The following is a 13245-nucleotide window of genomic DNA, read 5'->3' on the forward strand; positions in this document are numbered from 1 at the left end:
ATATTCTGGTGATGCTGGGATAATGATAAAAGACTATTTATGGCTTCTTTTTAAGGTAACTGTGTTACTGTGACTGTGTGACAATTATTGCCCAATAAGCATAAATGCTATCCTTAAAAAAACATTTAAAAATGTATATAATGTAGTAATATTAAAACAAAATTCTAAATATCTTTTATCAGGACACATTGCCAAACTGCACACAGGGATTCCATTTAATTATATATATATATATATATATATATATATATATCTATATATATATATCTATATATATATATATATATATATATATATATATATATATATTTATTGAAGGTGTCAGTAAACCAACAGTGGAGAAAGTAGCACAAATAACAATCCTGACAATATTGCCAGTTTTGGGTGTTTTCAGACACAACTAGCTGGAATTTATCGTTGTCAGGATAAATCCAAATTCTCGTCACGGTAAGACATTTTTCACATTAACGTTAAATAAAGTCCCAGCCCTACCTCCCTCACTTCCTACCAAATAAACTTCTTAGCTGACTAAAACGGATTTTAAATCTAAATATGCCAGGGGTATGAATAGTTTTGGGCTTTTGTTTAGATCAGGAGTTCAAACGTTACGAGAAAATTTTTGTATTTGGGGGAAAAAAACACAAATGAAGACGAAAAAACGTTGCAATTTAATCAAAAGTTCAGATTTAGTCAGAAATTTGGTTCTCAAGCTGATCAGATCCACAGATGGAAACCTTCATTTATCACTTTAGTGGCAGATCCCAGTCACGAGTGTATAAAGGATTCGATTTGCAACAAATGGTACCCATGGGACCGGCACCAGATGGCCGAGTAGCTTCATCAGGATTGGTAGTATCAGGCGGTGGCTGGAGCGACTGACGGTCACCAGAAACGCACTGGACAGAAGAACGTGTCGGTCATAAGGCGGAGTGGTCGTCATGGAACCGCTTTGCAAAGTAAAAGCTGTTAAACTCTGTGTGTGTGTGTGTGTGTGTGTGTGTGCGTGTGTGTGTGTGTGTGTGTGTGTGTGTGTGTGCAGGGCATGCCGGAGCAATGGGCTCGGCTCCTGCAGACCTCCAACATCACCAAGCTGGAGCAGAAGAAGAATCCCCAGGCCGTCCTCGACGTTCTCAAGTTCTACGACTCAAAGGAAACGGCCAACAGCCAGAAATACATGAGCTTTACAGGCATGTATATAAAAACATGTTTTATTTGTTTAAAAAAAAGTTTATTATAGCGAATCTGCAATGAAAATGACACATTTTATGCAAATAATGTCTGAAAAACTAAATAACAAATGCCAAAATACAGATGAAGGAAGTTTAAGGCTTTCAATTTATTGAATTTTCTTTCTTATACTTTTCTGATGGCTGATCTTATTGTAGTAATAAGTTTAGGGTTTTAGATTAATTTGTTTTAATAAAACAAATGTAAATTAGAGTAAAGTAATTTTAAGCCACGAGCGAGTTAAACATTTCTTTAAGACTCAAAGAAACTGTCATTGCATAAAAAGAAGCAAGATAAATTATTACATTACATTTTTTTGTCTGATGTGTAACATTAAACTGAAACAAAGCCATGCGCATCTCTTTAATAGAACAGAATAAAAAGCTCTTTACTGTCCAACAGTGGTTAAATTCAGGTGGACCAGCAACAAAGAGCAAATTTACAGTATAAGAAAAAAACACAGAGTTAATAAAACCAGCATACTCAAGAAACTAAACATTTTGCATAACATAATCATATAAATGGTGCACCATCACTTTTTGAGAAAATTTAAGGATGTTAAGTGACCCTTATAGTCTTTCTATATTGGGCCTCTTTGGCGTCATGAAGTCATTAAAAGGGTCAGTTGCTCCTGTATAGATGACACTTTTGATTTCATAATTTCATTTCAGTTCACATAGAAATATAAAAAAATGCACAGTAACATAAAAGTAGCACCCTTAGGCCCAGTTAATACAGTTTATCTGCAAAAAAAGTTTATATCGGGGTGAGTTACACTATAAATTCATCATTCTGCATCACTTCTTCTCTTTTTGGACATTTCTGGGTTGTTTTAATGCGTTGAGGGAAAACTGACATCTAGTGGCAGGATGCTGTTACTACACAATTCAAACTTTAACATTAGCTACAGGAGGCTCAGTTTTAGCCACTATTTGCAATTTAAAAGAATATATGCCTCTACTTAATGACGTCTTATGCCTGTTTTGGTTGGATAAATTGCCTTCACGTGTTTTATAAGAATGACGGAGAAAAAAAGCAAAAACCAACAGAGATGGAAACAACCTGTTGAGTTTGTTGGGACGGTTATAAAGTCTAACAGCAGCTGGGAGGAAGGACCTGTGATGATGCTGCCTGGTGCACATAGGATGCAGCAGCCTGTCATTGGCTACGTTTCCATCCGGTTAGCATGCTAATTATGAGGGAACTTTTAAAGTGTCGCAAAAAAAAAATGTGAATTATTTTTCATCTACTGGTTTGGAGTGAAATAATCAGCCTAAGCAAAGCATAATTTCATCAGAAGTTGATGTTACAGATAAACAGGAAGTAGAAGTTGCTGTAATTATTCTGTCATGTCAGTATTGGTGTTAAATGAAGATGTTGAGAAAGAAATACATTTCTATGTACGTTATGGGAAATCTGGGAGGACGCCAACTGTGGGAACAGCTGGTCAGACATGTGGGGTAAATGTTCACTACGTCCATCTACCGTTTAGCACATTAAGCTTTTTTTAATGTGAGGCTTTAAATGCGTGTCGACTGAAACTTAGCCAGCTTCATGCATGGTGGTTGAAGACATTGTCCACCAGTGATGTTATTTTTCCCAGAGTTCTTCTGTCTCCCAGCAGCAGAGCTGGCCTTCCTGATGAGCTTATCCGACTGCTTCCTCTCAGCTGTGGATAAGCTGCTGCTCCAACAAACCGCACCGTAGATAACAGCTGATGCCAATCCTGACAAAAGTTAGAAATGTTTCTTCCTCTTTTTTTTTATCTTCAGATAAAACTGCAGATGCCTTCAACTCCTCCATCATAACGGTAAGACTGCTTCTCTTTCCTACACCATCCATCAACAGACAGAATATAAAAGTGAACACAGTCGTTAATTAAGGCTTAATCCCAAACTGTAAAACTGGTCATTTTAGTTTGTTATATAGTTTCTACTGAAGCTACAACCGAGTCTCCCTACTGAGAACAAGAATATTGGCATTGTATTGCTAAAAGCCATTTTTAAGAATCAAGTTGTTTTTAAACCTATTTTGTCATAATAGAAAATTAATGTTGGTTAAGGGGAAAAAGAAACAATGGACGCTGTCCTGGACATTGCTGCTGCAGCGGGTTTTACTGCATTTAGTAAAGATCGACTTTTATTTTCTCAGCAAGGCTTTCATCGTGTTCAAAGCAGATTTAACGCTACAGTAAAATAAAAGCCGCTATAAAATAGGATGGTTGATCTGCACTGGTTTTGGGACGCCAAGGAAGAGGCTCTGGATGGTATTACTACAAAGTTAAAGCTGCCAAGCTCGATAGATGTATGTGAGGGCAGATTTTTGGGTGCAGCCGCTCCATAGCGTAATTATTATGACTTAATATTGACTCTATGTGACCTTTTTAGGGGAATATGTGTATCTGGGATTTGCATCAATCAAGATAATTTTGCTGCGATTGTCCAGGTGAATTATACCATCAGTATAACTGGCTGTGAAGTAGCCGTGAGGGGTGGAGGGTTAGTTTTACCGTCCGTTTATCGTTATCGAGGTGAACTGCTCAATAAATCGCGATGTTGATTTTAGGCCATATCGCTCAGATGAGATGAAAGTTGGAGGGATTTTCCCAACAGTAGTAAGTTGCGTTCAGGTACCGCTGCGACGTTAGGTTGTCTAAATATCAAAACGACTCCAACGTGATATTTGTTTTATTCTCAAAACTTGGGCGCAGTCCTATTAAAACGTTTCTAAACATCAACATTGACTGTTGTCGTATCTATATTCACCTGCTTCTTTGTGTTTAGACTTTGAATTTTGTTGCTCTCTTCAGACTATTTCCACGCTAAAAATGTTTTGTGCATTGCAAGAAAGTAAAATTTTCTTGAAATTACAATTTTTTTCCCTTGATTTGAGCAGGTAAATAAGACTATTTGACAACTGAATTAGATTTTTGCACTTAAGATAAGAACAATCTGTCTCCATCATCTTATTTCAAGTGCAGGATATCTAATTATCTTATTTTAGGGGTAAAATACTCATTCCATTAGAAAATAGTCTTATTTAGCTGCTCAAATCAAGGAAAAATACACTAATTTCAAGACAATTTTACTGACTTTTAGTTTCTTTTTGCAGTGTGAGAACGTAAACAGCAGGGCGAATCCTCTAAAAGTGCCCCCGTCTGATTTGTTGTCATGGCGTTCAGTATTTGTAGGAGTGGGAGCGCATGTTGTTTGATTGGTCGGCACATTGTGCTCATTAATAGTCTTTTTCCCGTAGTGTAAATGTTGTCTGACAGATGCCCTCAAAGCGAACAGCTGCACAGAAAGAGAGGGAGGTGCTCCATGAGACGTGTCCTTCCCCTCTTCCTCTCTGCATTGTGAATCAGCATCTTTTCCTCCTTTCACCGTTTGCCCGTCTCTGCAGCCTGGCCACCAGCCGAGCATCTGAATATCTCACAGACATAGAGAGGGAGCAGAGAGCGGCTCCAGGAGCCACACCTGAGCCGCCCGTGGTGAAGGAAAGATGGACAGGCAGGTCAAGTTTAAAAACGAGCCGGGAAGGGAAGTTGAGCTGAAGTCGGGCAGGAGGACGTCGGCGTGATGAGATTAGGAAGCCGCAGTGACAGCAGGAAGCCATGATGGGTCTAGTATCGATGATGGTTCATGTAACGATAAAGTCACTGAGGCTCCGCCCACTCTTCCCTTATGACATCACGCAGAGCTCCAAGACCGTGTCGGAGACGCCCGCCATAGCAACCGTGTCCGAGGACGAAGACGAAGACGAGGCCGAGCCCCCACCGGTGATCGCCCCCCGCCCTGAACACACCAAATCAGTAAGATGCTTCTCTGTTTTGTCTTCATTTCATGTATTCTTTAAACACTAATTCAACCTTAAAAGTTTGTTTTTCCCCACACGAAGAAGAAATGCGTGTTGATGCACATCCTTGCTGCTGTATCACAGTAAAAAAAAACTAAATAAGATGATTAAAATTATCCTTTAAATCATTTTAAAACCATCATCTGTGATTATATTTGTAGTTTTTGTGTGTCAAGGCTCAAAAAGGACCTCCGCTTCCCTACTTAAACGCCGTTATTGGCATAATCTGCAAAACTTGTTTGCTGTCACCATGATTCATTTCTCTTGACCTTAACTTCTTGTATTTTTTTTCTTCCCTAAATTATTGCTAAAGTTTCAATTAGAAATGTTGCAGAGAAAAAAAATCTGTTTCTGCTTTTGATGTTATAAATTTAAGCTGAAAAAACCTTTTGGCTGCTCACTACAAAGAGACCTTGTAGTGTGCAACGTGTTAAGTTTAATTAGACATCTCATCGCAGCTAATCGTTAAATCATGTGTCAACCTCCGAAGTCTAGACCAACTATCCACAGTATGTAAAGCAATCAACTTTATTTAGTAAAGCAACCTTTTTTAAGTCTTTTATTTAAAAAAAGATCTCTAAGGGCTTTACAGACTGGCTCTTTTCCCCGTCTTCACGTCTTTCTGTGTGCAACAGGTGAACATACCATCGTTTTCTACGTCTCTAGCCCACCGTTTATTTCTGTTTCGCTGCCATAAGCAAACCAACTATTCTCCACAAAGTGTGGCGTGAACATTTTCTTCTCTTTTAACTGCATTTCCGCTGGTTATGTTGAGTACTGCCCCCCTGTGTTTTTGGCGATTACTGCAACTACGTCCATGTCAAATATAAACGTCTACAGCGCGTCTAAGTGCTCGTCCACAGACCGGCACGGCAACCCAAATGTACAATGTCGCATTGACAAATAAAGATCATAATTATTAATATTATTAAAGGTGATAGCTACAAGTTTAACTCCTCCTGGCAAGTAGGTGGCGCACTCGCGTTCGCCCGCTCTCGTTCCAACCTTCAACTGTGCTGTTTGCCAGCCGGCTGCCAGGTCCGGTAGCGTTAGCATAATGGTTAGCATTAGCAAACATTTAACTTACCTGTCCAGAAAGAAAGTTTACCAGCTCCTCTGCTTCCTTGAGTCAGCACCGATGCTAGAAAGCTTGACCGATGTCCTCCTTCGTTTTGCTTATTTGCTTCCGATCTGGCAACAACCGCACTCCGTCTCACGTGACTTCAACCTACTATTCCTATTGGTGCAGAATCCTTTCGTGCCGACGTTGGCTTCGTAACCAGAAGTAAATATTTATATTTTTTGGATCCGTAAAAATTTATAAAAGCTATTTATATACTGTACATGCATTTTTTTGTAAAATTAATACTGTATTTTTCGGACTATGTTGCTTCGGTTAATAAGTTGCATCAGTCAAAAAATGCGTCATAAAGAGGGAAAAAACATATTAGTCGTACCGGACTATACGCATTTATTTAGACATGTATTTCACACCATCCAAGACTAAAAACGGACCATCTGGCAAACTAATTTGTTAAATTACACAACCGGCTGAATAACATGGAACATACCTGGGAGGATGAATGAGGTAAATTACTTAACCAGCAGGTTTTATCCAACGCATTTCAGCGTAAAGGAAAACAACAAAAAATCTAAATTTCTACATTATAAGACCATATTAATAAAAGTTAGTATTTTGTATAAATGTTAAAAGGTATTAATTTAGGCCCACTCGCAGTGGGCCTAATACACCTTAGTCTCACCATCACAAAAATGGACTTTTCTCATCTTCTCAGTCTGAAAAGCCCAAAATATCTCCCTGTCCGATTTCTTTTAAGCTCCGCCTCTACATTATGCCTCAGTGCATCTTAGAGCTGCATTATTTCCACACCTAAATCACCGTATGTCGCTAGAATTTACTTAAAAATATGCTTTCAAGCTGTCGGCGTTTATTGTAGACTCTATAGGTCAAAATGTTTTACATAAATATAGATGGTAGCCTTAACATTGTCCATTGCTGTCAATATTTGGAATTATTAAAGACATGAATTGTTAAACTTGTCTTAATAACTTAGTAATAAGCAGTAAACTAAACTGTTGTTTAGATTACTGTAGATTTAGCTGCTTGATTGTGTTTTTTTTTACTAAGCTTTCTGATTCTTGTTTTTGATAAATTTAATAAAATCTGATAACGTAAAACTTGGGTGAAGATATTTTCTAAATTGCTGCGAACAATATTACAGCTTGAAAAGTTTAAATGCACGTTGACACAGCTTGACGTCTCTGTATCCCCAGATTTACACCCGTTCAGTGATCGAGCCTCTCCCTCCTCCCTCAACCAAAGATGCAGCCACCTCCCCCATCGTCCCGCCGGCCCCCGCCGCCGCTGCCGCCGCCGTCTCCCCCACCCCGCCTGCAGAGGCAGCGCCCGGCAGCCCCCCCAGTGCAAGCCCCGCCCCCGGCCCCTCCCTGCCCCGCGCACAAGACAAAACCAAGAAGAAGAAGATGTCTGACGAGGAGATCCTGGAGAAACTACGTAAGTCTGACGCCCAGCGGTTGATCTGTCTGATCTGATTGATCTGATTGATCTGATTTCACGTCGCTGCAGAATCCAGAAACATGACGCCATTTTACCTGCTGGCACGGTCTCCACCTGCTTACTTTAAACTTTAAAGACAGGTTGTTTATCACTCTGTTTCCCTCCAAGAGCAGATTTTGAGTTTATTTTAAGGTTTAGGACGAGCTGGTGCTGACTTTTGCAACTCTTCTGTTATTTAAAGATTTTATCTGCGGTATCAGCATATTACCCACTAAAAAACTTCACATAAAGTTTATTATTTGCTTAAGTTAAAGTCTCGGTGTTCTATATATTATTAGTAGAGATTTAGTTGATTTATATTAAAAATCGAGTTCCTGTATTTTTCTTCCTTAAAATAAAAGCAGTTTGTTGGATAAACAAACGAGTTTTTAGTTAATCTAGTGTTCACAAACCACATATTTAACACTTCTAATTTTAATTATTAAACAAAGAAACAGCATAAAAAGGTGTGAAGTGAGAGATGCAGGATAATAAAACCTCACAGTAAAACTGCTTTCGGCAGTAAACAGTGATTTAAAAATAAAACTCATCCAGTTGGTACCACTTTACAATAACATGGCTAATAAATAGTTTATACATATGTTAATAAAAAAATAAGTGTTAATTATTCATTAATTAAGGGTGCGCAAAAGACAAAACTGACCTTTTTGTTCCTACAAGGTTGTAACTTTATCTAAAATGTTTAATATAAGCAACTCTAGATGAAATGTATAGTTGAACAGATTAGGCTCACTATTTGGTAACAAACCGATCAGTTTTGTCTTTTGTTTGCTCTTAAAGATGCACAATAAAGACTCGTGAATGAGGTATGAAGCATTTACACGTTAATTCATATCTATAAACTATGTGTTAGTCATAAATAAGGGAAGCCTTATTGTAAAGTGTCGCCCTTTTATTTCCACACAGTAAAATAGGTCTGGGTTTTAACTTTCTCCTTTTTAATAAATGAAATCATCATTCGCAAACTGCCTTTTATATTTATTCAGGTTAGGGTTATATTCAGCAGTGACAAAGAAACAAAAAGGCTTTATGAATCCTGCTTCACGCAGTTGCATCGGTCCCGTTACTGAACCGTTCGCACCAGCAGAGGGTTGATTTGGCTCTCAGGAATGTGAGAAATAATTTAAAAATAGCAGCTCAGTGAGTTGTCACCAACTTTAATTAACAAGCTGCGGCAGGTCGAGCGGAAACTTTGCCACAGCGCCGGCTGCCTGCGCTGTTTAACAAGGACCCTGAAAATCCAGCTACTTTAAAACCTCTAAACATGAAATGATTAATGTTTACCCCCCTAATAAAATGCTGTGATGTGTACTGGTATTGTGTGGATAAAACTGTATGTTTTTAAATCATGCACCATGCCTGTTCAGATGTGCTCAGGTCGCCCTCTGCTGGTAAGAGCAGGACACTGCCTCTGACTGACAGACCCGATGCCCACTCTTCCTCGCTCCTCTGTGCAATCCTTACATCTGACTGGTCGCTCTTTCTTTTCATCGTCTGGTCGCAGTCTTTCCAAGATTCATCCTCAATTCCTTTTCCTGCTGTTGAATGTGATCCACTCAACAGCTGACGCTTCACTGTTTCTGTGTGGTTTTTCTTCTGTATATTTTATCCCTCTCAGTTAAACACAAGTCAAATTATTTTTCTTTAAGCCACATTTGGTTTCATTTTTCTTTGTTTTTTCTTTCCCCCCTTTGGTTTGCATGCTGCATCAAGGCTAATGAGTTGACAGACATGCTGTAGAGTAGAATCCAAATGGATAGAAACTTTACTTTTCTATCCAATAAAATCCCCTTAAAGAGTTTTAATGCTCCTGCGGTGTTTGGGTGGTCAGTAAGTAAATTTTTGTCGCTCTTTTCTTTTCGCTTCTCTCTTCAGGGACAATTGTTAGCGTGGGAGACCCCAAGAAGAAATACACGCGCTTTGAAAAGATCGGACAAGGGTAGGTGCTTTATTAAAACTATGTTTAAGGCCTAATCATTAACAGAAGCTGATTAAATGTCAACACATCTCACAGCCCGCGGGTTTCCTGAACTTTCCTAGACTTTTTCTTGACCTCCAGACCTTAAAGGGTGCTGGGAACCAGAACTTACTGGGTTGGTTTCTGAAACTTACAGCTCACTTTCCAGTAGGGCTGCAACTAACGATTATTTTATTGTCGACTAATCTATTGATTATTTTCTTGTATGATCTCCATCATCCCTTCAGTTGCTTCTAAAAACATTTTGACTCACCTGTTCTTGTCTACACACCTGAGAAACCGCCTCTTGTTGTCACTATCCTTTATTTATTAGCTTTATAAATGATCCTCCATAAAATATAAATTTATTAATATTTCTATCAAAGTAGATTTTTTTAACCATAAAAATGTTTTTAAAACAGTGTTTCAACCTTCAAGCGTTTAACATTGCTTAATGTTTTAAAAAAAATTACTTTTGTGGTAAAAAAGAAGCATATTAACATGTTTTCAGGCTTGTTCTCTTTAATTAGGCAATATTTCCAGCCTCAATATTAAAAACGAGCTAATCATTCCTTTCCAATTAAACTCCAGCGCTCTAGTCAGACATTAAAGCTTCACTTTAATCTCAACCAGTAATCTCTGTTATAAATGAAACACTGAGATAAAGCCAATAATAACCGTCAGATATCACCTGATTGAATTGCTGCGGTAGATCCAAAACTCCTACTGCAGGGCTGAGGAGCTTGATCGCCCACTCCGCTACAGCCGGTGAAGCGCAGCGAGAACGGAGATAACAAACATTTCACAACTAAGCCATATTTTGATAAACCAAGCGGATATTTTGGTTTTACAGCCTTATTCTCACCTAAAATCAGTCTAAAAGTGATTAAATTTACTAAACTTTACTAACTTATGTGCCTTCTTCTGCTGCCAAGTGATAGAGGTGCTCTGTGCTCACCAGGTAACAGACCCTATACTGCCATCTGCTACAGCCTTAGTGAACTGCATGTGATTTAAACTACTGAACGTGAATCTTTGAGACAGCAGCAATGTTTATATATTTTTTTTCGACAAGCCAACGCAGGAATTTTTGCGTCGACAATTTTTCGATAATGTCGACTAAGTGGAAGGAAGTTACTGGGCACTTTAGGGTACCGGATTGCACTGACGTCATTCGTAACTGAACATTTCCAGAAATCCCAGTTTTTTTTTTTACCAAAGTTACTTTCCTGGAACTTAAAGCTCACTTTCACAGAATTCAAAGATTATTTTCCAGAACTTGCATCGTATTTCCAGAAATTGCAGGTTACTGTAATTGAAACGACATTTATCATGAATCAACGCTATATAAATAAAATTGAATTGTATATTTTCTGGAACATTTAATGACTAGATGCAAAACTGCTTTGGTGTTATGCATCTAATCACTGACGCCCCGGAGGCATTTCCCTCTTCCAGGCCTTTGCAGGCCGGTCGAATCACAAAACGGGTGAAAACTAATCCGAGTAGGGAGGAGCCGGGTGGGCAAAAACGAGAAGGGCCGGTGCAACTGCGCCTTAAGTTAATAATAGTACATTTTATTTATAGGCACCTTTATGAACACTCAAGGTCACCATGCATTGGTTAAAAACATCGCAACAGAAACAATAATAGCAAAAGTGATCATAATCATGGGGAAATTGCAGTTTTGAACTGGTAGGTTAGTGTGGGAGTGAAGTAGTGTTTCTGGGTTCAAGAGGCAGGTAAGTAGTTCTGACACGTAAATTCCTGGAAAGTACCCTGTAAGATTCAAGTCCCAGAAAGAACCTGGTGAGAAGTTACCACATGATGCACTCCAACGTTCTGTAGGTTCTGGACATTATTGTGCAAGTCCTGGAAAGGTTCAACTTCATCGGGTCACTCCACAATACGACCCTGGAAGTAACCTGCAAGTTCCAGATGGTTCCTGGGTACAAGTCAAACTCATCTGTTTCACGCTGTCTTCAACAAATGAGGCTTCCCCAATGACTTCCTTGTTCTTAACTGCAATTCATTATTATTACTTTAGATTTGTTATGTTTTTAATCTTGATTATTTTAGGATTTGTGTTTCTGGATTGTTTTAAACCTCGTTTGTTGTAGAACTGTGCAGCACCTTGACAAGCCGCAAGGTTTTAAAGTGTGCTATACAAATAAAATGTATTATTGTTGTTGTTGTTGTTGTTGTTAATAATAATAATAATAATAATAATAATAATAATAATAATAATGATGATGATGAAGGACTTTGGTACACCCCAGTCCAAGAGAGCATTCTCTGAGTGCTTTAAGTATTCAGTAGTAATGCTTTTTGTAAGTTCTGGAAAGTTCCAGGTTAATATGCAGCTCCTGGCCAAAAGTTACTAGTAACACTGCAAAAAGGGAACTAAAAGTAAGTAAAAGTTTCTTGAAAGTAGTATATTTTCCTTGATTTCAGTAGCTAAATAAGACTATTTGCCAATGGAATTAGTATTTTTACCCTAAAATAAGATAATTATATCCTGGACTTGAAATAAGATAGTGGAGATGATTTGTTCTTATTTTAAGTCCAAAAATCTTATTGCATTGGCAGATAGTCTTATTTACCTGCTCAAATCAAGGAAAGATACACTACTTTCAAGAAGATTTTACTCACTTTTAGGTCCTTTCTTGCAGTGAAGTTCCTGGGAAGTATCCTGTAGGATACTGGTTCTTGAAAGTAAGTTCTGGAAAGTCCTGGGTTTCTAGTCACCTTACGATCTGCCAAAAACCTCTGAACCATCCCACAAGTCTGAAAAAGTCATTTAATGTACTTCATAGCCAGAACAAATAACTCTTTCAGAGCAACTCTGAACCACATGAAGTGTTTATTATGTAGACATGCAAGCAAAACTTGATTGTGATTCAGTTCAGTTTGTTTCCAAATCTGAAATATTATGTTTAGATGAAATTTTATGGTAAATCATGCATAGTTTCATGTGTTGTATTTTAAATATTTTCTTCTGATTTAATTTCCTAAACTAAGCTGTTCTAAAGTTGTACAAAGTTATGTTGTTTTTAATATTAAAGTGTGTGTAGTTTTTAAAAAATCAGTAAAATCACACAGATATTTTGTTTTAAAATAAATTAATTCTGCCAGCTGCTCCATTTTGTCCAACCGGATTTTTTCACATTTTTTTCTCTTCTTAGAGCTTCTGGTACGGTGTACACCGCTATAGACATCGCCACGGGTCAAGAGGTTGGTTTGTTTCTTCTCTTTCAGCTTGTAGCAAATAAAAGTGATAATGTTATCCTCAAATCAGAATACAATTATGATGATTAGCTTCTTTGGGTATTTTGCTAAGCGACATAGAAAAGCGTTTAAAGGTATATAGCCACGTTATATGCTTATAAAAAGACCAAAGGGCTTGATCATGATAAAAATATGGTTATATACACCAGATCATGTTTTAATGGTCCTTTTTGTGGATAAAAAAGCCCCAGCACCAGGCCCAATTAGCAGAAATAAACCACTGATCTCTATTTATTCACTGGATGCTGATTGGCCGTTGGTAGTACACGTCGCTGTGAAGCCACCAACCGCCATATTGGTACTCCCTATTTTCCTCCAG

General features: G+C 38.1%; 1 protein-coding gene across 2 annotated transcripts in view; it reads left to right on the top strand.

Annotated features, from left to right (window-relative positions):
• The window catches only part of pak1 (p21 protein (Cdc42/Rac)-activated kinase 1), a 79460-nt gene that overhangs the window by 58628 nt on the left and 7587 nt on the right, over nucleotides 1–13245 (top strand). For both annotated transcript variants that reach the window (XM_036149540.1, XM_012853337.3), the window contains exons 5-10: nucleotides 1040–1187; nucleotides 3000–3037; nucleotides 4925–5038; nucleotides 7378–7618; nucleotides 9557–9620; nucleotides 12824–12872. In XM_036149540.1, coding sequence (XP_036005433.1) covers nucleotides 1040–1187; nucleotides 3000–3037; nucleotides 4925–5038; nucleotides 7378–7618; nucleotides 9557–9620; nucleotides 12824–12872 — 654 coding nt within the window. The remainder of the gene's footprint in view (nucleotides 1–1039; nucleotides 1188–2999; nucleotides 3038–4924; nucleotides 5039–7377; nucleotides 7619–9556; nucleotides 9621–12823; nucleotides 12873–13245) is intronic.

Source organism: Fundulus heteroclitus, chromosome 18 (assembly GCF_011125445.2).
Source record: "Fundulus heteroclitus isolate FHET01 chromosome 18, MU-UCD_Fhet_4.1, whole genome shotgun sequence".
NCBI classification, from domain to species: Eukaryota; Metazoa; Chordata; class Actinopteri; order Cyprinodontiformes; family Fundulidae; genus Fundulus; species Fundulus heteroclitus.